Consider the following 24162-nt stretch of genomic DNA (forward strand, 5'->3'; position numbering starts at 1 on the left):
CAGGAGAATCTTAACAACATCCCTTCAGCTATCTGTATCACGGGCCTAGAGTAGACAGGATGAAGCCTGGGAAATGTCACAGTTCATGGGTTACCCCATGACATCTGCTTTGTACACAAGTCTCTGAAAAATGCATGCATCAATGGAACAAAAGGCCAATGGTAGGTTAAAGTTTCTTTTTTCCCCTTTTTGAAGTGTCTCATGACAGAGCAGATGTTGGGATCTGCTGCCCTCCAGTGCATGCTTGCAGATGTCCTCTCTGCCAGAGATTGCACTTTGAGACCTTGACAATTCTCAAGAAGCATTAAAAAAAAAAAAAAAAAAAAAGGTGTTAAATTTCGTGTGTCTTATTTAGGATCTAAAATAATTACTGGGACTTGTTTCTTAATTTTGCTGTTTTGTTCTGGCCTTGTCAGGGTATTTCTACATCCAAGTAGAGTGTTCTAGTTTGTTCTGTGAAATTGGTTCTCTTCAACCAGCTCTTACTCTTTCATTTTCTATGAATATACACAATGATTACATACATAACACAATACATATTGTAACAATATGCAAATAGTCTATCTATCCCCTTTCATATCTGCATTCTGCCCGTAATCCTCATCTTTGTGATTCTTACTGACACATCAGAGGTCTCTCTAGTACCCACTTTAAAAGGGAACAATGAGGACTTGCTATAGAAAGTATTTTCTCACTGGCTTGCACAATTCTTTCAAAAATATTTATCCATATTATTGAAATGTATTTGACACAGTGTCATACTACGCCCTTGTAAAATCTGATTTGTGGGTTCTTTCAGCTCTGCAGAAACACAATGGGACTTAGCATAAAAAATTAATTGGAGTTGTATGGTCTTTCTCTCAAACAATGATGTACAATGATGCAAACAATCAGTACAATGGTGTTGAAATTAAGGCAAGCCAGTTTTGTTAAGATTTATAAGAGCAGGAAAAGTAGACCAAACATTTCAAATATATACACATATTTCTAACTGAATAATCAAATTTGATGGTGACGGGTTGATTAAAGACAACTTTTTAATTTGCAAATTGAGTCTCTGTCCTGATTGTGAAAAGGAACCTTAAAAATGCAGATTCTGTGAGGTTATGTGATCTTAAAAAATCTGGACAATTCCATTATTTTCCTTATAAGTGGTTAACTTACGCGTGAGGTAATTTTTTACGATTTTGACACTTTATTCCCTCCAGAAGGGCCAAAGCCCAAGAAAGGCAACCAGTTAGCTCAGTTTTTCCCAACAGAGCGCCAAGTTTTATGATACCTGAGAGATGCTACGTACACGTCTGTGTAGCTCCATAACAAGATATAGTCGAGCACGAAGAGATGAAGGGAAAAAAAATCTCCATTCAAATTCTGATTTTAAAAAAAAAAAATATATATATATATATATATATATATCCACCACAACTTGGTATCGGCTAGAGACATTTCTAAGCCTTGGCTCTGCCCCGTCCCACCGCCGCACTGCCCGCAGTCCTCTGCCCTCAGCAGCTCCTCACCCGAGGGGCGGGACCGGAGGGACGGGACGGGAGCTCTCCGCCCCTCGGAGCGGCGGAACCGGAGGGACGGGAGGGGAGTTCTCTGCCCCTTGGAACGGCGGGACCGGAGGGACGGGACGGGAGCTCTCCGCCCCTCGGAACGGCGGGACCGGAGGGACGGGACGGGAGCTCTTCGCCCCTCGGAGCGGCGGGACGGGAGGGACGGGACGGGAGCTCTCCGCCCCTCGGAACGGCGGGACGGGAGGGACGGGAGGGGAGCTCTCCGCCCCTCGGAGCGGCGGGACGGGAGGGACGGGAACTCTCCGCCCCTCAGAGCGGCCGGACGGGAGCTCTCCGGCCCTGGGACTGGAGGAGCAGGAGGGATGGGCGCTCTCCGCCCCTCAGAGCGGCCGGACGGGCGGGACGGGAGCTCTCGGGCCCGCGGACTGGAGGAGCAGGAGGGATGGGCGCTCTCCGCCCCTCAGAGCGGCGGGACGGGCCCCGCGGCCCCGCCCCATCGGGAGCGGTGGCGGCGGAGGCGGAGGCGGTGTCGGGGCGGTGAGTGTCAGTGTGGCGACGCCGAGGCGCTGCCCTCGGGGCCTTTCTGTGCCGAGCGCCTGCAGGGGAGGCGCTCCCAGCCCGAGCTCGGGGTGGCCGCCCTTGCCGTCCCGCAAGCGGCCGGGCCGGGCCCGGGGAGCCCCGGCTCCGAGCGAGCGGCCTGCGGGTGAGGGCGGGCGGCGCCGGTGCCCGGCAGGTTCCGGCCTCCCCAGCCCCGGGAGTGCCGCAGGTTGGAAACACGCGTGGGTGGGAGCGTAAGTGCAACACAGATTACCTACATGGTAGAGCTGCTCTGAGAGAGGGAAAAGAAAGCAAGAAAAAACCCCACAATCTCATCCGGCTCCGTAATCCGTATGGTAAAATTTATTTCTCCACACATAAATTAGCTCCGTTCCTTGTAGATTATGAAAGAAGAAATGACAACTATGATAAATCTTTCTCATTCAGCAGGTTTTAAGTTCAGTGCCCTTGCCCAACTTCTCTGATTTTAGTAACAGTTCTGTTGGCTCGATAAGCCATCTGTTGCATATGGATGGGAGGAAAAAAAGTCCTGGAGAGCCCTCCACTGGTAAAATGGCACCTTTTCTTTCTCCAAGGTTTTCATCCTCTAGACAATAAGAAGAGACAGTCCTTCAAAGACTTGGTGTTTCTAGTAATGCTCGTCACTGAGGCTCCCCAGTAAAATGAGACTATTTGTCAGCTGAAAAAATGCAGCAGCTTCAGCGGTCTGACCAAATGTTGTCCAAGCTCTGTGACATGTTTTTTTTTTTAAGAGATGGAATAACTAAAGCTCAAAAATGAAGGAACAGCATCATTTGGTCTTTTATTTCAAAGCAGAAAAAATCAATTAATTACAAGACTGTAACTTTTTAGAAAATGCCCCAGAGGTTCAGCAGCATCCCCACATCAGGGTACTGTGTGACCAGGAGGCTGGGCAGCTGTGAAGGGAGCAGAAGAGCCTACAACTCAGAGATTGTATCTATGCTGGAACAGTTACAGAGCACAGCATGAACTAAATTATTTTTAGTACACAGGTATATTCATCTATTTCCCATGACCAAGTCCAAATGTATCTTCCAGTCTGATTTAAGTACCAAACCTGAGTTTCAACCCAATTTGCAACCAGAATATGCCTTTCTACCAGTCCCACTAAAAAACATTTACTGCACTGACCTTTCTGATAGCCTTGCTTGCTTCTCACTCCCCTAAAAAAGTGGAAAGCTGTAGGAGAAGTCATTTGTTATCCTTTTTTCTCTAACATGTTAATTTTCCTGTTTTCTTTGTTGATATGCAAGCCTGAATTCCAGGAGGACTGACTACATGAATGCTTCAGAGCACTGAAGATTAGAATGGGATGAAAAGAATTTCTGACTTAATTTCTAGGTTTAGCAGTCATGACTCTTGGCCAAAATGCTTATGTCTGACTCCAAGATTGAAAAAATAAACATTAATAAGACTAAGAAAGAAATTAATATTACTTCTAATTCCCCCACAAAAATCAGTGGATTTTCTGTGTTAGAAGAGCCTTACAAGAGCGTTGAAATGGGGTCCACAGTACTTCTCTGTTGCAATTGTGCAACTCCCTGAACTGGAAGAAACTTTGTATCCCAATGATAAAAACTTAGCTTAGAATAATATAAACCATCTCATTGATGTGCCTTACACATACTTGGTTGTGCTAAAACACATACAAGGGTAATATTTGAGAGTACATTCATTGTAAAAGTAACGGGAAATAATTCTCCTAAGCCTGTGATATGTCTTAACATGTCATATAAAATTATAGTGGGAATGCAAGTGTTTGGAAAAAATGAGTTGGCCTTGGTGGTTTGGTTTTGTTTTGGTTTTGAGATTAGTGTGTGGGACAGTATCTGGTTATATTAAGGGGGCCTTTCCCTTTACATCCTATAATAATTTAAGTGAAGGTACTCAGAGTTACAGATGAGAAAAGAGGCATTTTTAGAAATAAAACAAGTAATAAAAATACTTTATTGGATGCTTTTACATTTAATGGCCAGTAGACTTGTCTCTGTTTTCACTGAAAAAGTGTCACAAAGATAGAAACAGTGGGAGAAGTGTTACATGCCAGTGCCTATTCTTACTGAGGCTGTTTAACAAAGTCATTTCCATTATGTTACTCATAAAGTTTTCACAGTTTGTACATTTCTGTGGTATTAAAGGTGAGTATAATTTTTCTTCAGGCACTATTTTAGGCACTTGCAGAGATTGACTACGCCACAGTTATACAGGTCTGCTGTTGCTCATGCAGTGTGGTGGTTTTGTGGGATTGCCTTGTATCAAATAATGGTTCTGTTTTTCTGTGCACCATGGCACTAATGCTGGAAATATTTACATCTGTCAGTAATTTTTCTTACTTGCAAGTTAGTTCTGCATGTAAGGCTTGCACATTTTTTATTTAGCTTTTCTATTTCTCATACAAAATGAAAGAGGCAAAGATATGCATGTTTGTCTCTGCACTAACTAACTACTGCAAGTGTTCACTGCAAGCGGGTGCAAGAGTTACACTGTCTTTTGTCTGACCCTGGAGAATAGCACCAATATCATGGTCATGTTTGAAGATAGCATCAGTATATTACACAAGTAGTTTTTGTAACATTAAACAAGGGGAGAAATAGAGACCTTCATAATCTTTTTGATTTTGCATAGTTATTCTCAAAGATAACCTTGAATATGCTAGGTGGTATTATTTGCAATCACTTAAAATTAATTTTCAGGTCTTTTTTGAGCACATGTGTTTCTTCTGTCTCTTTCAGAGTATCTGCTGACTAGTGCCAAAGGTTTACTTGCTGTTTACTTTTGTTACTCCTCAGACTAGCAGAGTTTCTTCTTGTAAATGAATATCAATTGCTTGCTTACAGATTGCTAAATGCAGTGGGATTATGGGGGTATTTTGAAGGTCTAATTGAGTTAGCCACAACTCAGCACTGTGTGACAAAGACACTAATTTCAGAAGTGAAACTGAGTTTGTAGCACTGGGATAAGAGAAAGGAAAATCAGCATACTTTCAAAACTTATGCATTGAGGCATCTTTGATTGGACTTTTCTATTAGTTAATAAGTGTAAAGGACACTTTCTTTTTGGACTAAAAGCATTCTTCTTAATGAAAACATCATATTTTACTGTGCTATTGATTTACCATTTTTCTTTCTGTTCACAAGGCTTGCATGGTTTCATTTGAAGAGGCAATGGCATTCCTTTGTGTCTAATACAAAGAGAATATTTTCTTTTTTTTATTCTCTTCTGCTTCTCAGGTAGCAAAGTCAGGGGGGAAACAGAAGTTAAATACTCTTTAATGAGTAAACTATGGCAAAAAAATTAATAATTATACTGCTGTGGCTACTGTGTTTCTGATATCAGATTTGTGGGTTACATGTTTCTAACACATTTCAGTCATTGTGGCAATGTAATCTTATACATATGTTTTAACGTATCTTCTGGAAATAGTTTCCTGAAGTACCAGTTCTTACTTCTTTTTTGATAGTTATTAGTTAACAGGACACATTTTATCCAGCCTATAAATGATCTGTTACTCTACACAAAGTGTCTTTTCTAGTTGTTTTCAGCCATGGGAGATGTTCAGTGTTTGCCATGTCACTGTGACAAAATTTAGTGTAGTTACATAAAGTTCATAGGCCTCCCTCTCCAGTGTGACCGGTCATCTTAATTTTCCTGATTTCGGCATATCTGTTTTGGAACACTTGGAAATGGAGACTGGTATTAAAGGTGTCCAACTTTCCAAAAATTTGACTCTTTCTATTCTATATTACCAATTTTAATAGCAATTTTTATTACACAAACACATTTCCACAAAAATTTTAACAGAGACTTTGAAGCTTGAATTGCATTTAGACTGAGCTGTAGTTCAAAGAAAAGATCAGTGTTGCCAAATAAAGGAAACCTTCCTTTGAGCTGACACTCAGAAACATTTTTCAGCCCTGCCAATTACAGAGTTAATCCTTTGTGCTTACAACTGTTACATGGTAATAATTTAGTAGCCTTACTTAATTGAAATAAAATCACCTGAGAGAAGGGGAGAGGATCTTACCTTAAAATTTCTCAGTGATGTGTAGGAACTCCTTCCTAGAATCTGGAAGGTTTTTCAGGTCACTTATTTATTATGCAGGCATGTTTCTTGCTTCACGAAACTTCTGTTGCCGTGGCATTAGAACCTGCCAGCTAAGAACAGATTTGCTTTCCAGATCCATCAAACACTCCACCTCTGCAGTAAGTATTCCTTCAGCTCCATAGAGAAAACTATTTCATGCAATGTTTTAGACATGCACTAATTTTGTAATGTTGCAAATATATATGCTTTAGATGTGTTTTATTCCTTGTTATAGATAAAAATATTTGCTATCAAAAACAAAATAAGGTATTTGAATCAGTCAAATATTAACCACACTAGCATAACAGAATTTGGTGATTATTGCTTTGTGTATCCTTTTCAGTCTTTAAAGTCACATCTAGCACATATCACAGCAGAAAGATTGCCTAGCTTTTAGAGAGAAGCTTGCAAATACATATTTTGCAAACTGGATTGAGCAGGAATTGAACTACAAATAGCACAGTCTTTCAGATATTAGCAAATAGTGAAAATATAAAGAAAGTATGAACACAATTTTTTTTCTTTTAAGGCCATCTTTTAAAGCTATTGAGCTAAATTATGCCCCTCCTACATCCTTGCTGAAAGTTTAGTGATGAATGAGAATTTAGGACATTTTTGTGTATTTTCTTGTTAGTCTAAATTCAAGCTGTTATGGAAGCTTTAATGAAAGAACATATCTATAATTTTGTGTAACTACCAAATTCAGCTGCCAATGGTATATTTGAGAAGGAGTGAATGGGGGTTTTCATGCTGAATCCAACAATATCATACTTTGTCTTTCCTAACAAAACCCTTCTGTCTGTAATTTAAATCTTGCAGACAATGCCCTTCAGACACAAGAATACAAGACGAATTGAAGGCCTTGATAGCAATGTCTGGTAAGTAAGAGGACAATATCTGCAAATTTCAGAAAATGTTCTTGGCTGATGCATTTTCTTTCTAAAAAGACAATTATTGCCAATTATAAGGTACATGGCATTTTCTATCTCTGCTGGAATATATTTGGCACCTGTTTAGAAGCAGTGAATTAAATTCAATTAAAAGTATGTTTAATTTTTGAGCTTTAACTATTAGGCTTGGGCTTCTTTTCATCTATTAATGTAAGACAAGTGTAACTCATGGGCATGGTAGTATAGCTGATTTTCAAATTTAAATGTTAATTCTGCTGAGTAATGTATTTCACTTACATCTGATTTGTGTTTACCAAACAAGTCAGATATTTTTTAAAGCCATTATACATGTTTTATAATTTATTTTTAATACATATTTTTTTCTAGGTATAAATTGTTCTTAAAGTAATATTGCCATCACTAATAAATATGGAATTTTCTTAGTTGGTGAAAAGACTGTTTTGGGCTTACCTTAGCTGTATATATGTGCTGCATTAGTTGTATGTACATATTCACAAGGTGTTTTGAGTATTTGGCCTCAAGCCAATTTTTAGCAATATATATTCATTTTTGAAAGAACTGTGATGCTGTGTAGGGAGAGTTATGATGCGGGGAGGGTTGCTTTGTTTTGTTTTTTAAATCCTGTTAATGTTTTGGTAGGGAGGAAGAGTAAAATGTAAAGCTGACCTGTTAAGGGAGGAAGGAAAAACTGTTCAAGGATCCTGCAGGCTCCTAAGAACAGTTAATAGATACCCTGAAACAGTCTGTTGCCTAAAATTACTTTAAAAAATTATAGCACTCTGAGGTGACTGGGTAGTTTAACTGACCCCTTCAATTGACCGAATTTAACCTTTAAGACATTTAATGTGCCTGGCATTCAGTTTCTGGCTTTATCCAAAGTAACTGTGTGTTTGTGTATCTGCACATCTGAGCACACTTTGGCAGAAAAGTTATTCAGTGGATGCTGAACATCAACCTTTTCTTCAGTGCCCTCTGACTCCTGTGGTCACATTATTTCAGCCCTCTGCTCTCCATGTGGGCATTCTACTTAAACCTGTTCCCACCACTGTAAATTTGGCAAACTGAAATACTTTTGTTTTGCCTTCTAATGCTAATGAATAAAAAGATAATTTTATCTGGTATGTTAACTTTAAGATGTTTTTCCCTCCAGGGTTGAATTTACAAAAGTGGCAGCAGATCCCTCAATTGTTAATCTCGGTCAAGGCCTTCCTGATATATCCCCTCCCAGCTATGTTAAAGAGGAACTGGCAAAGGTAGCAGCAGTTGACAGACTGAACCAGTACACCCGAGGCTTTGTAAGTATTGTGGAACTCCAGGACCCAAGTTCACTGGAAGATGTGCCACAGGGGAAAAAAAAAAAGACTTTAAATTAGTTTTATCTATAAATCACAATCTTATGTCCCAAATTAAGTTGATCTAGTAGCCTTATCTGTTACTAATGAACTTCCTCTGTGTAGGCTTCTTCGAGGCAGAATCCTTCAGCAAGAACAAAATGGAAGAACAGGTCTGGAATAGACTGTCTCTGAGGAGTTGATTCAGTTTAAAGAGCGTAGGTTATACATTTCCATCTGACTTTTGTCAGTGGGAGTACAGTGGGAGAATGAGAAAGAAATACTTGATACCACTGAGACAGCACATCTAGGATCAAGAAGAGATTCACACACAGAACTTAGTAGGTTTCAGTGGAGACTAGCAAGGGATAAAAGCAGGAATTTTTTGCCTCTGATATAATAATATTTTGTATGGGTATGAATATATTTATTACCCATTCTGTAAGCTGCCTTGTAGAGTTTCTGTCTTTCCTAGTGTGCAAAAAGTTTAAACCCTGCAACCTGTTAACAGCCATTAACACTGAGGGCTTGTATTTTTCTATTTCAACATGTAATAGTTTGATACACATAGAATAAAGCCCAAAACCAGGATTATACGTTGTTAGGAACACTCCAATCAGTTACTATTTTTTTGTTTGTTTTGAACAGGGACATCCATCACTAGTGAAAGCCTTGTCTCAAGTCTATGAGAAAGTTTGTGGAAGAAAGATTGATCCTCTCACAGATATCCTGGTGACTGTGGGAGCTTATGGATCTCTGTTTAGTACAATACAGGCACTAATTGAAGAGGGAGATGAAGTAAGTTTTTACTGGAAATACAGACATAATAATCTTTCTCTTTTTCTTATTTGTCTACTTCTAAATATAAGTTAATGTTGGGGCTTATTTCTGTCCCCATTGGTTTGATTTTTTACAGTTGTACATCTGACTTTTGGTTTCAGAAGCTGTGATTAGGAGACTATCCTTTGGCTGCCTTCCTATCACTCAGCTTACAAACACTTTTTTTCACAGTTAGGGTATCTGGCAGTTTCTTTATCACTGTTACTGTTAGGTGACACAATACAATACACTGATTTCTTATTTCAGAAAACATGTGGGCTGTTGTCTGCAACAGGCAACTAAGGGTGGCACAAAGAACTGTGGGTGTTTAGGTAACCATTGTGTATCAGGTTCTGTTTTGGACATTTCATGGGGCAGCATAGGTAACAAAGGCTTGTTAGTTTACTGTACTAGCTGTGATGACTCAGCACTTCACTCCTACTGATGTCTGCCTTTTGACAATGATATTAAAAGTAATTTTACAGGAATATATCTATCCATAGTGGACAAAACCTTTTTGTGTTGTCATGTAGCTTGCTTTCAATGTTTTATTTGTTTCACTTGTATATTGTATTCTCATCTTGCTTTTCTGTTGCTCTGATAGTCACTTCTCTTTTGTTTGGAATAGTTCTATTAGCCTTTGCTTTTGATGGTTTGTTTTTTCTGCTGTTGTTGTTTGCCTTGTTTTCCTATTGTCTTGCCTTCTCTGTGCAGTTTATCTTGAGTTTGTCCTCTTTCTTTGCCTGACAATTTTTGTCTGATTAAATTTGAGGACTTAAGTGTTCTTCTGAGTTTTCTACATACTTTGAGATCATGGAATTTCATGGGCATAATTAGAGCAGCTCTGCTGTGGCTCAGTAATTTGCCATTGCTATTTCCCATCCTTGTATCTTTGCCTTGCATCTTCAAATCTGTGAGTAGGACTCAAAAATTCTTCTTATTATAACTCAATAGTTGTAATGTGTAACTATAGAAAAACATCCTGTATGTATTGTCAAAAATGAGTAGTGCTTATCATACTTAGCCTGAGGGCATTATTGTGTTGTGCTCTAAAAGGAGGGATATTCTGCAATGCTATAACATTAAACCTGGAGTGCCAGAAACATTATCAAGTTATAGCACCAAGGTAAATGTAGAAATATGATGGTATCATGCACAGTATACCCTTTGTTTCTGATACTGATGATTGTCATTTCAGGTAATAATAATAGAGCCATTTTATGACTGTTATGAGCCAATGGTAAAGATGGCGGGTGCAAAGCCTGTTTTTATCCCACTAAGATGTGTGAGTAACTCTTTAAATTTACTAATTATATGAAGTTTCTCATTCATATTCAGTACAGTCTGATGCTTTTCTGTATCATTTTTCAAAATATCAAATTGCATAAAAATGAGATAGTTTGCTATAGTGCAAGTCTGAGACAATGATAATCCAAAAGAGATAGAATATTTTATTAGTGTTGGAGAAGGTGAAACAATGTTTCTTATTTGCTTTAATTTGTGTATTCTGAAAGCTGATTAAAACTGCTTTCTTCAATTTTCAGTGCAAATTATGGAAGGGGGATTCAGGTATCAGTGCAATTTCTCTGTCAGTTGGTTTTCAAAAGATTTGGTTCCCAATCCCTGCAGTAATTCCTACAATGACAGAATACAGTTTATTTTCCAAAATATACTTGCTAAATAAGGACTGATCTTGTAGCCACGTATTTGCTATACATATAAGAATTACTGTTTCCTTTATTGTTAAATAGGCTATGGGTTAATTGTCAAATTGGTACTGCTGGCATTATGCCCACAGCTTGCAAGGGTTGTTCTGTATGCCCAACTGTGCCTTGTGCAACTGGCAGCCTTGCATGGGAAGGGCTGATGGGCTCTTAGGGCAGGACTGTTGCAGGAACACCATGAAATCAGAACAACACAGTGACAAAACCTCCAGGGCTGCAGTGGGAGTAGGTGAGACTGTTCCTCTGGATGCCCACCTTCTAGGGATGTTTCGAATGACAGAGCACCTCCAAGTATTTTCTGTTTCACACTTTTGTTTTCCATCTGGCCCTCTCCCAGTCATTGCAGGTGTCAGAAGGGTAGTGTGGTTATGCTTTGTGTTCTCTGTACCAACTGGCCCAAACTTCTTAATCATTTGGAATACTTGTGTAGTATATAAACTCTAGAGACTCAGTAGTGCAGATTTTTAACTCTGGCCATTTTCATTAGTTTAAGGAGGAGGAAAAGACCTGGTGATCAGTCTTTTCAGTCAAGCAAGCGCACGCTGGCTCTACTGTCTGGCAAGGCTGTAAACTCTCCTGCCATGTGACTGGGCTTTCTTCATTACACACTGTAATAACCAGCATGTGTACAAGAAGATCCTGGAAAACAATTCATGCAGGGGCTTTAAGACAGACAGGGCCAGGAGAGAACAGCTACTGTCATAATAGTTTACCTGTTCCTAGAACTACCTTCTCTCAGGTGAGCAAGACAGATTGGATAGGTTGTTACATATGGTTATGAAAGTGTTTGAGGGTGATAAGTTAAGCAGCTCTCTTTAGGCTGCAACATGTATTAAAGTAATGTATAAAATTATTATGGTACTATCTTTTGTGGTTTTTTGTGGTTTTTTTAGAAAAATGATGGAAACACTGCATCTAGTGCTGATTGGGTCTTAGATCCTGCTGAACTTGCAAATAAATTTAATTCCAAAACAAAAGCAATTATTCTGAATACTCCACACAACCCGATAGGCAAGGTAAGAGTCCTGCTTTAATACCACCTTAATTTCAAAGAAAGCCTTAAATACTGTGATTAATGCATTTTCCTTTACTTTTTCTGAATCCTAGGTTTTTACCCGAGAAGAGCTCCAAGTAATAGCTGATCTCTGTATTAAACATGACACCCTGTGCATCAGTGATGAAGTGTATGAATGGCTGGTGTATAAAGGGAATAAACACATTAAAATAGGTACTGATTTTTTGTGGCATCTTAGAAGTGGTTGTAGAATGATGCTTGTCAGTCAGTTATGATCATATGAATTTGTCATTTTTATTAAGCTACTTTGTTGGCTATGACAAGTATAGCTGCTGTTACTGTATGTGTATTTGACAATGTTTTGCTGAAGAACTAGTAAAAGGAACAGGAATTAGAACTTCCTTCTCAAAGCTTTGTAGAGATAATCAATGAGGGAAATGGACAATGAGGAACACAATTATTTTTGCTCCACTAATTATAAAAACTAAAAAATAGCATAAAGATCCTTGTGGAGATAGTGGATGAGCATTGTCCCTCTGAAGGTTGGGAGACAGGGTTAAATACTGGACATCAAATTCAGTCAAGTAAGTCCTGCAAGTGCAGTATGAAAGCCTCTTAAATCTTCAGGTAGTGTTGCTACAGGGGTAAAGCACCATTTCAAGAACAAAGCAGAAAAACAAATAATGATGCCAGGTTCCTGATCCTCTTGTTTTACTTGATCCAAGTTTCACTGAAGTTAGTGGAATCACTCCCACTGCCTCATGACAATTTAATCTAGAGCAGGTTACTGAACTCTTTGCCAGGTCTATAATGCTACCGCTATGTATTTCTGTGAAAGTTTCTAGTCTGGTGACCTCGGATTGGCTCTGCTGATGTGTTTGAACAGTCCAAAACTTCCTTCTCACATGTACAGATATTTTGTTTCTGATGTTAGCATCTTGCATGAACTACCTTGCATGAATTATTGTTATATTGAAGACACATTTCAGTCATGTGCAATAGAGACACATAGTTAAGATTAAACAATGAAATCAAGACACTTAAGTATAATTTAGACATGAACAGACTTACCTTTTTTCCTGGCTCTGCCACTGGTTAGATGTGGAATAACTTTGCTTCTAGGTTTCATTTTCATATTTGTAGAGTGACAATAAAATCCATTGGTGGGGGCTATATCAGTGTGAAAATTGAATCTTATGAGTAATAGAAAATTATATCTAAATGAGCTTGCAATACTTGTTAGCTCGGCTGCACAGTTGCTGATCATCCAGCTGCAGTGCATTGATTGCATTGGCCATGCACAGGCTGTGAGTCTGTGTTGAAAGTGACCTAGATTCATGGCTGTTGTGGCTGCCTTGACAGTGATACTATTGAATATTGAATATTGAATCCTATTGAAGATCTTCAGACATGGAAGAAGGAGAACATTCTGGGTACATTCATGTGATTGTAATCTGAGTCACTGCATCCTAACAGGTTACCCAACAGTAACTAATCATGTATCCCAGTTGCAAAGTGAAGTCAGTTAGATTAAAGATTTCTACATGGCCTTAGCAGGTGTTTCATGACCTTAGCATTTCATGCAAGGCTGTATTCAGAATCAAAATCTCTGTGTATGGTGTAAGGTATCCCCTTTTCAACAGCAGCAGGTCCAACAACATTGTTGTTGAAGCTACACTTCATCTTATGGACAGGTGGCAAATTTTTAAGATGCAGTAACTCCATTGTCATCAGCATCTTAATGCTTCAAGCCAAAATATTTCCAGTTGAATAAAAGGCATTCTGTAATTTAGCATAAAATGTAAAATTACTGTATAAAGAAAATGCAAATTAAAGCCCAGAAAGTTAGTCAACTAGGTTTAGGTACAGATTCTCTAACAGATCCCATGATATCATCTTTAGTGTTAAAAGTACTCCAGAACTTTCAGAGTAATCCTGTAAACAACAACATTATTTCAGTGAAAGAATCAGACTCTTCTCTTTTTTTTACTTATGCTTCTCATTTTCCTTATTACTTTTAAGTCTACAAAAATAATACAATAAAAGTGAGTGTGCTATTTCCCTATTTATAAATTCTTGTGTTTCCATAACCACCTCTACATATTCTATCCAATGCAGTGACACTTTTTTTTGTGGGAGATACAAAATGGATATTGCATCAATTTATGAGATCTGATAGTTGTTCCTTGATACAATTTAGCAGGGGTTGCTAGCCACAGATCATAAAATTAGTACAGTCTTTGTGCTGTCACTGAAGCAGTTTTCTGTAGCAAAGAACACTTCATGTTTCCCATCATCTGGCTTCTGTAAAAATGTGGACTTCCTCTGCATAATGACTAGGGCTGCATTGACAGATTTAGAGATTCACCTCATGATGAGGATTCTGAACAAGCCACTCAACAAGCTGAGCACCATCTCGGGTAACAGGCTTATTATATGTTAGTTTGCACTTGATTAGTTTTTAAATTGTAGTCAGACTTGGTTATGGTGTCATATGATGTCATATATGGTTGCCAGGTGGCATGGGGAAATTACCCTATTTAAAACTTGATTGTAAAAGCAATGGAGCTGCTTCTTTCTCTGTGTCCTTGTACTGCTGCTATTGTTTGAAATGCTGTCCCATTCTATCTCCAAGGCTGAATTCCTGTGACTATGTGGCAAAACAGGCTTGCTAGAGCCCATTAGCTTTGAAAGCAAATTCTTTAGGCAGTCTGGGAGAGCCAGTTTGGGTGCCTCTAGGAAGAGATCTATATTCTTGGCCAGCTTAGAAGATACATCTGTTCATCCTTTTTCATTTCAAAGTCATCACAGAGTAGTTGAGTAGTTGAGTATGTGTAGGCTAATAGGAAAAGCAGTTGCTTTCATGCTGTTTGGTTTCTCTTCTTGGTAAGTTTGCTCAAGAAATTACAACACATGTTTTCAAATAACTGAAAGAATTACACCATGCCTAACTGCTGCAAAAACTTCCTTGGGAAATTCAAGGGTTTAATTTGGAAAATCTTTGTTCATTGGTCTCGCTAGAGAGGGGATTTAACAACTAGTAGTGGTTCTAGTATACAAATGAGGTGAAGACAGATGTTGGTGACTACTGTAATTGCAATCTTGTCTGACTTTGTATTTCAGACTTAAATGTGTCTGGATTTATCTGTTTCTCTTGAAATTAATTAAGTTGGAGTTCAAGTAGAGCTTTGCAGAAGCTGTATAGAGGAAAAAAAATAGCAAACTACAGGAAGAGACCTTTGCTCTGTCATCTCTTTGGAAAGGAAACAAAGGATTTTGGTCTCCTATCAGATAAAACTGCAAAGACAGAGACAGACCTCTGTGAGTTCCTTAATCCTTGCAGATATTTAAGTTAACTGCTATTGTCAGTCAGTCTCAGGCCTGTTCAAATTGTACAATACTGCATAATTTATTTACTCACCCTGCTAGTTTTCTGGTGTTCTGTTGTTTGGTTCTGGGTTAGAAGTCTTAGTAATTATTTTTTTTCTGATGTCTGGACAGCCAATGACACTGAACTGGACAATTCTAGTAAAGTGGGTTGCAGTGCCTGAGTTAGTGTTGTGTATAGTACTATTACCAGGCTTCAGAGATAATCTGTCCTAGGGTAAATGGGTAGCCTTAGTTCATATTTTTCTTATGCATAGTTGTGCATTTTTGCTGAGGATAACTGACATGTAGTTTTCAAAGTGTACCTCTTTCTGTCTCTTCTTTCTCCTTTCATTAATCCTGACCTTCTTTTCATACTAAAAAGCACTGGCCCATATATCCTTTCTCGTTTGTTACAATTGCTATAATTTTAGAACGTTCTCAACATTCTTGTTTACTTCAGATGCAATGAAAATACAGCTTTTGGCTAGGGGCAGTGCAGTTCTTCAAACTACACGGAATATGTGAGCGCACCTGTACCAAATAAATTTTATTTCTTGTACAGCTATGTTGCCAGGTATGTGGGAAAGAACAGTAACTATAGGAAGTGCTGGGAAAACATACAGTGTAACTGGCTGGAAGGTAAGAAGAATCAATATACATGAGTTAACTCAGAGATAACAGAATGCACTTTTTACTCTAAAGCACCTCTGTTTTTATGACCTGTGTTGTGAAAGTTTCTGACAAATCTTCATGTTTCCAAAATGTGACAATACCATTCAGTAAGAACAATTACCTGTCTTTAGCACCCATGTTTTAATTATCTTCTTGTCTCTTAATTGATAAACTCTTGTGAGCATAAGTTACTAAAAAATCCACCACAGTATGATTTGTTCAAAATCAGAAAAGATTCTTGGAGAAAACATGGATATTATGATATTTCAACTATCCAGTTTTCACATCTTGACTTTTAAATATATATCAGAAAGTGAAAAAAAAATTTTTAGCGATTAAATTCTTCTTTATCACCTGTGTACAAACTGAACCACAGCATATACATGATTCAGTAGTGAGCTTTTGTTTCATATTCAAACTGGCTTTGACACAGGAGCTTGAGAGATGGAAAGGTTCTAAACCAATTAGAAATAACATTCCTAATAAAAGTTCAATTTCACTTGTAACCCTTGTTACATGAAGAGTTAAAAGTTTGAGCAGTATCCTATGAGAGATAGGAATAAGGAAAACTATAACTGTTGTCTCAAATCTAACATTTTTTAAAGGTATCATACACCAAGCTTTGTGTAAACCAGCTTTTTCTTAACAATTTAACAAAAAAAATCTTAAAATAAGATAAACTTGAGACATTGGCTAAATTCTAGTATTTGTTATCTTTTCATAACAGCACTGCCTATAAGTATAATATATGCCTGCTTTCCTCCCTTAGCTTGGTTGGTCCATTGGTCCTGAGCATTTGATTAAGCATTTGCAAGTTGTTCACCAAAATACACTATATACTTGCCCAACTCCATTACAGGTAGGTACAGATGGGGCAAGAGAGATTGTTTTCTGGTATAAGTAAAGCTGTTGGTCTCATGTAATAAAAAAATAATCACAACAATGGATTTTTAGTTATCAAAACACATATTCTAGGGCGTAAGAAGAGGAAACAAATTTGATCTGTTCACCAGGCATTTAAAAAAAAAAGTCTTGCAGATTCTTTCGTCTTTTACCTACAAACTACTTCTTGCATAAAACATGACAATCTTAATGATTGCCTAGCAAATATAAGTGAAAGTTCTGTCTACTAGTGCCTAGTAATCTATGGTATATTTTACAAAACAATTAAATTTAACTTAAATTCAGATTGTAAGCCCTTGTGTCAAGACTCTGACTTCTTTATATGATTAGTGCCTAGCAAAAGATTGGGTGTTTCGGCTGTTGCCACAGCACAAAGTGTAAAAAAAGTAGCAAACAGATTACAGATGTATCTTGTGTAATTCCTGTGGCGATTTGTTTCATGAGGGCCAGGATTGAACAAAAATCCATGATTTCAGCAGGAAATGTGAGTGTCTGTGAGTTTACTGAGTGTCAATGAGTACTTTGGACCTTATGTTCCCAGGAGGCTCTGGCACAAGCATTTTGGATAGACTATAAGCGCATGGATGACCCAGAGTGCTATTTTTACTCGCTGTCTCGAGAGCTGGAAAGCAAGCGTGATCGGATGGCTCAGCTACTGAAAGAGGCTGGACTAAAGCCTGTCATTCCAGATGGAGGATACTTCATGATTGTTGATGTTTCCATGTTAAGTCAGTATAAAGTTTGTTAAAGAGCATGTGGAAAGTAAATTTGGTTAATCAGAAAATGCAGCTTTCATTTTAAACTATATTCTCAACTCATATGCACATATATGTGTGCATAATGTTTTCAGGAGTACTAATTGAAAAAAAAAAAAAATTGAAATTTTCAGTTCCAGCTTAGCTGGCAAGGTTGATTTTATGAGCTTCAGCAAAACATTTGTGATCCTAACTTGCTGTCCATGTTTTGCAAAGCTTTGACAATTTTTAGAGAGGATAAAAGAATTATATAAACATTAATATTTTCAAAATATCTATGACTATGTAAACGTTTGAGAGCCTAGCACCTGGATAATATCCTGAGTTCATACCATTTGTATTTTCCTCTTTCTGGCCTTTTTTTGTTTGTTTCTTTGTTTTTCCTAATCTGAAGTCACACCCTAAACGCTCTTTGAAGCATTCTGATCCCTAAACACTGTAAAATGCTACCAAAATTTACAAACCTTTTGAAAATTCAGGTTATAGTAGCTTCAGTAGAAGAATTCCCACAGGGGAAGGGTTTTTTTTTAGTTCTAAATTTTTTCACTAACTGGTCTAAATGGCATTTGTCATTCAGACAGAAATGTTTAAACACAGAAGAATGATATAGTTTAATCATATGTCAGGAAGTTTTAGGTACACTGGTTTCACAGATGAGAAAACTGCATTTTCAGGGAATATTGCTGTCCATGCAATAAATGCATTCTTTAGTACCCTCCATAGCCCTGACCCCAAATAGCCCAGACTTCATGACTTTTTGGAGTATTACATGGCTTTCTTCCAAGCTACATGTATGAATTTGCTTTGGACAGAATACAAGTGCTCAGATCAGAAGGGAAAGGTTCAATCTGTTGGCCTATTTTACTTCTTATAGTACAATTTTAAAATTATATATTAAAATAAAAACATGTATCTTAATTCTTAAGTATTAACTGTAATAAAATGCTGTTAATGAATGCCTTCCCATTGGAGTCTAGGAAATCTTACAACATATGTGTTTTACATTTAGATGTGGATCTCTCTGATATAGATGAGAAACAACCTTATGATTATAAATTTGTCAAATGGATGATAGCATCTAAGGTAAGATGTCTTAATCATACTCTAATTTTAGAAATTACATTCTGTTGAAAGCAAGAACAGTGCAACCATAGTTATTAAACAATAGTAGAGATGTTCCTCTCAAAATATTATTTGTTGTTGCTGATAGTGGTGTGACTAAAATATTGCTAAATATGTTGAAAATGTATGCTGTTGGTTTGTGCTACATCCCAGAACTTTTCTTTCAGCATGCTTAAGTGTTGGTTGTACAAAAATACCTTTGAAATATTTTGCCTAAGAAAAGTAGTTTGAATTTAGTAAAGCCTAGCTAGTGCATATAAAATTAAACCTTGTCTTTCCCTCATGTGTAGGGAGGGAGGGTTCTAGAAATAGAATAGTAAAATCATCATGCTTGAATCAGATTTTTTATACAAATTTAAATAAGCAAATGTTATTTCTGTTTTATGTTTCAGAAGCTGTCAGCTATTCCTCTTTCAGCATTCTGTGGTCCTGAGACAAAGAAACAGTTTGAAAAATACATACGTTTTTGCTTCATTAAGGTAAAATTGTGTCCTGAAAATCAAAGCAGTACAGGAATTCGCAAGAGACTGTTACATTTTTCCCAGGACCTCTTGTATTGAAAGCTTTTAGGAACAAAGTTAGTCTGGTGTAAAATTCAGCACAAAGTATCTTCAATTGTCTTTTTGCTGATGGACTTTACGCCATCAGTGTGGGTGGCATGGCTAGGAAGGGTAACTGGCAGAAAACAACTGGATGGATAGCCCTTTTAAGCTTCTTGTATTGATTTTTAAAAACATTCTTGACCAGTGGTGACAGTGAAAATTATTGAGACAGGTAAGCTATCAATTGATGTGATACCTATAATCCAGAGCAGAGAATAATTATATAGCAGTATGTGCCCCACTCCTGTTCAGTGTCCAACAGCAAAAACAGTGAAGAGGTCACCTTCAAATTTAGCTTGCTTGCCTGAAAATACACAGAGTTTCACATGAGCTCCATATTACATAAGAAAACCTGGGGTTTTTTTGAATTGGCTGACTTTTGCAATTTTGTGAGCATCTTCTTTGCACATATTCTTCCCCCTGTTACGTCTGTTCTTGAAAGTCTGAAAGACTTTGGAGACAGGTATGTAAACTTTGATAAGGCCAAAGCCCTAAGATGTTTCCCAATTGCTCTGTAACAGAGTCATCATAATGGAACATGTGCAAATCCTGAACTGTTCTGTGTAAAGATCAGAGTCTTAGCCTGCAACAGTAAAGAAGGAGAGTTTCTCATTGTGTTACTTACATCTTTTGATGGTGTAAAGTCTATGGTATAAACTGAGCTAGTAACAACCAGGGTAAAATTACTGGTTGTACCTGTGGCTGATAAACAGCACTAATCATTTCAAGTTAGACAGCCTGTGTGACTCACAGGGCTGGACCCAAGCTACACAGTTTGGAGGGATTATGTTTAAGTAGTTCACAGCATAATGTGGCTGCAAGGAGATTAAAAAATCCCAACTGTACTCACAGGGATTAGGAAAGTGTGCTAGCATGTCTCCAAACCAGAGCTGCTAAGTTACACCGGTGCATTAGTGCCATGAATTTATGCAAGTATTGATTTCATTAAATGGGATAATATGAATGCTGAGATGGTATCTTTTAAATATATCTAACGAATATTTTCAAGGAATCAGCACTGAATTCTTTGTAGAGTCCAGATTTGTACCTCATAACTGTCAATGAAAAACTGGTTGAAAAGATATTTTCAACTGAAAAAACCAAATACTGATTTGAGATGATATAATCATGACTGACTCTTTTCAGGAATTCCATTCTTGCAGTAATAGTGTTGTTCCGTGTTTTGCAGAAAGACAGCACACTAGATGCAGCTGAAGTGATCCTGAAGAACTGGAATAAACAGACATGCTGATTTTTCTTATTAACTCTTCCATATGGTATAACTATCTAAGAGTAGGTTTGGTGGTTTTTTTCTGGAAACTTAAGAAAAAAATTACCTAATACAGTACAGAATTAATATGACATTGTAAATAACTTTTTGCTCCTACCTACTGAAGAGTTAAAACAATGATTTACTGAAATATGTGTAATGCAGTCAGAGGTTATTTTTAGTCTTTTAAAAATAAAGTGCTTTTCTCTTAAAGAAACCCCAGTGGTATTAATTTTTTTTACTGAAAGGAAAGATTTATAGGACTCTGTGTAAAATAAAGAAATTATATAGGTATTTTAAACTTACAAGTAAAAAGGGGGAGGTATTTTTGGTATGAGATAGTATGGGAACTAAAGAGAGACTTAGAAACATCTTAATTTGTGAAACCAAATAACCTGCAGTAGAGGAAGATGAAGACCCATGGCTCATATTAGATAATTGCAGGGACTCTACATACCTGCCTACCTATTCTGTATGCAGAAATTGCATCAGTTTAAATAAAGTGAAAAGTTCTAAGTTACATAATTACTATTTTATTGCCTAGAATAGTCATGCATGGTGTTCTGGAAGTATTCAGTCCTCAATACAATTATAAAAGTGGTATCTAGAATAGGAATTCTATTTTCTTATGTCTACCTTGTATTTATTACATGGATGAATCTACAAAGCAAAATATAGAAGACTGCTATAGAGGCTCCTTTACAATCAGATGTACAGTGATATAATTATTTATATAATTCCTTTTCTTCCCATGTTACAGCATTGGCAATGTCATACCAAACTGGTAAGCAACTGTATTGTGCATTACTTTTTTAAAAATCCTTTTTGTTATCATTATTTACTATTGTTTCTTTTTTTTTCTGCTTTTTTTTTTTTTTTTTTCTTCTTTTTTCAGTTATTAAACTTTATCTCGACCTACATGTTTTATTTTTTATTTTTCTCCCCATTCCACCAGTCTGGGGTGGTGGGTGAGTGAGCAGCTGGGGTTGGTTGTTGCCAGCTAGGCTTAAACAATGACATAGCTCTTATGGTGCTAAGCCTCAACAAATTCAGTAATTTGGTTTGCTGATGTTTTACTCATTCTGTGATCGCATAGCTAGACTCTTAACTGAATTTCATTAGACTATGACCATGGCCAGGACCTAAAAAAAGGTATAGAAACTGGACTGGGAGAAGAGCAGCTAGATTTTTTCATTAATACTTCTTGGTCTTGGGCTTTGGGGAATCCAGTAGCTGGGACATCAATAGTCTTTATAGCTGTCTTGCACAGCCATTCCCCAAGTCTCACCAGAAGATGGTTAGCAAGTATTTAGAAAGTGGTGTGTAGTCTTTCTATAGAAAAAGCAATTAGGTTACCTTAGCTGAAATTTCAGAATTAATTTAATTTGAAAATTTCTACATTAAATTCCAGGATAAACTATTTTTTTTAGGCACGAAATTTCTGTGAAACCTACACTCTATTTTACGAGGAGTTTAAAATCTGTTTATGCAAGTTGCACTGGGGAGCTGAGGTGTTGCAGGAGCTAAGAGATTGCAACAGGCTGTTGAACTGCATGATAAATCAACAAACCATTACAAAGGTCCTTTAGACATACAAATAAGAACCAGTGATTTGTTTTCATTAATGTACTGCTCATTGTGTTTGCAAAGGAATCTGAATATTGCATTGCATTATTGTTGAAATGATGCTGGTAATATTTGCAATGTAAGAATTGCAGTTTAATCACACAATTTTATTACTGAAAGTAACCAATGTGAGAAACTTGGTGTGAAATTTCAAGAAACTCCAGAATGACCAATGAAGTAAGTTTATAGGAGAAGATAAGATTATTGTTGTGACTACAGTGATAGGAAAGAACAGCTGGGAACAGCAAGGTAAACATTGTGTATTATAACATCATCTGTTGGTAGAGATTGTTAATAGTGACACTTCCATCTGCCACATCAACCACCTTTTGCTGCTTGAAAAATTGCTGCAGACAAGGAATAAAGAATTAATGATATTTCATCTATTGTATTTTCGCAACATTTCTGAAAATTATTGTCCTTCTGTGGTGAAAATGAAGTTCTTGCAATTCTAAGTTAATGAGGATAGGGTTAGGAGGGTTGACAGAGATTGCTAGCAGAACATCTTTTTTGTAGAACAGAAAGCAGGAGAAACCAAGACAAACCTGGAAAGCTCGAAGGGACTCATTGTGGTGATGAGGCACATCTGTTGAAGTCATTGCTCCATATTTCAGAAGTTATGGAGAAACTTAGGACCATGTGATGTATTTACACCAATAGTTACAGTGACTTGTTTTTCATTACTCATTCTTCTTTAGGATTTACCGAGCATTCCTGAAAAAGATCATTGCAAGTAGAAAAAAAGTTTTAAATTTGTATCTCAGCATCTCTGTTTTCTAATAGTTCAGCTTTCTTATATTCCAAGAGGTTTCTATTTTTTTCATCCTAAAATTTGTTGTCAAGTTTAAACTTGCCCATTTTCAATCAGAAAACAGTACTGCAGTTGGTCGAAAAGTGTTTGGAGGTTATGTGATAATTATTTTGATTTAATTTTAGCAAGTGTTAGAGAACTTTTCAACCACAGCAAATTTCTTCCTCTGATCTAGCAAATTGAATAATATATTCTTGTTATATAGGGGAGACATGGACTTAACTGGTGTGAAAAGTCCCGTATATCTGATTAACAAATAGAGAGCAAATTTATAACTCTTGAGAGACTTTGATGCTGATCACTTTGAAGCATTGAAATAGTGGCATTTTCCAAAATCTATAGGCCTTCCTGTCCTGTTCATCCTTCTCTTACAGCAGGGCTAGGCTCATTCTGAAGGAATAGATTTCTTTTCCACTGTTTTATGGCTTGGGCTTGAAAACCAGTTTTGCTGCTCATTCTACAGACTAATTTTGCATATGGATAAACTCTTGTGAAATCCAGGATTCGAGTCCTGTGCTGAAGGACTTTGCAAGAGCAAAGGCCAGTTTTTGTGGTTTCTCCCCCTCCTTGACACGAGACAGAAGGGGAGCTGATCACACCATGCAGATGTGCGGCCCACACAACCTTCGCGGCTTTGTGTTTGCTTCAGTCAGCCCGAGCGCCCGAGCACGGCCTGATTGCCGAGCGCTTCCGAGCCACAGCCGGCCCGACACCTGCGGGTCCTGCCCAGAGAGGCGCCCGGTTCTTCTCCTCATTCCGTAGCCGGCGATGGCAGCAAGGAGGAACTAAACTTCTCTTCCCCTTTCTGGGAATTGGAGCCGAGAAATTGTGGTACCCCATGTACTTCTGTGCAAACTTGGGTCAGTTTTGCTCACGCCTGGTTTCTGTGGGAATTCATGAAACTGCTGGAGTGTGCACAAGAGCAGCCGAACCGGAGTCACGCCCCGGGCCGGCATGGTGGGCTTTGCGCAGGGGGCCCGTGGGCTGCTGCCTGGACTGAGGGGAAGGTTCCAGCCCATATCCCATAGCCCAGCTCCCTGCTGGCGCACAAA

At 37.9% G+C, this 24162-nt stretch overlaps 1 protein-coding gene across 4 annotated transcripts; it reads left to right on the top strand.

Moving 5' to 3' along the window:
• Positions 1–1394: 1394 nt before the first annotated feature.
• On the top strand, positions 1395–20891 carry KYAT3 (kynurenine aminotransferase 3). 4 transcript variants are annotated; one of them, XM_056497637.1, is made up of 14 exons: positions 1395–2054; positions 6199–6299; positions 7000–7058; positions 8242–8386; positions 9071–9220; positions 10440–10526; positions 11859–11981; positions 12073–12193; positions 15912–15988; positions 16791–16880; positions 17466–17652; positions 18689–18762; positions 19194–19280; positions 20593–20891. In XM_056497637.1, exons 1-14 carry the CDS (start codon positions 1880–1882, stop codon positions 20653–20655), a joined length of 1539 nt encoding a protein of 512 aa, XP_056353612.1. In that variant the 5' UTR covers positions 1395–1879; the 3' UTR covers positions 20656–20891. The 4 variants fall into 4 exon arrangements, with proteins under 4 accessions (XP_056353612.1, XP_056353615.1, XP_056353614.1 ...); XM_056497640.1 differs by lacking the exon at positions 1395–2054 and adding an exon at positions 2061–2308; XM_056497639.1 differs by lacking the exon at positions 1395–2054 and adding an exon at positions 2315–2410.
• The last annotated feature ends 3271 nt before the right edge of the window (positions 20892–24162 follow it).

The sequence above is a fragment of the Oenanthe melanoleuca genome, chromosome 8 (assembly GCF_029582105.1).
Source record: "Oenanthe melanoleuca isolate GR-GAL-2019-014 chromosome 8, OMel1.0, whole genome shotgun sequence".
In the NCBI taxonomy this organism is placed as follows: domain Eukaryota; kingdom Metazoa; phylum Chordata; class Aves; order Passeriformes; family Muscicapidae; genus Oenanthe; species Oenanthe melanoleuca.

Coding starts and splice junctions, on each gene's coding strand:
- KYAT3 (XM_056497637.1), top strand. CDS start 1,880: ATGGGCGCTCTCCGCCCCTCAGAGCGGCCGGACGGGCGGGACGGGAGC. Junction 9,221..10,439: donor TAATTGAAGAGGGAGATGAA/GTAAGTTTTTAC, acceptor TTGTCATTTCAG/GTAATAATAATAGAGCCATT. Junction 10,527..11,858: donor TTTTTATCCCACTAAGATGT/GTGAGTAACTCT, acceptor TGGTTTTTTTAG/AAAAATGATGGAAACACTGC.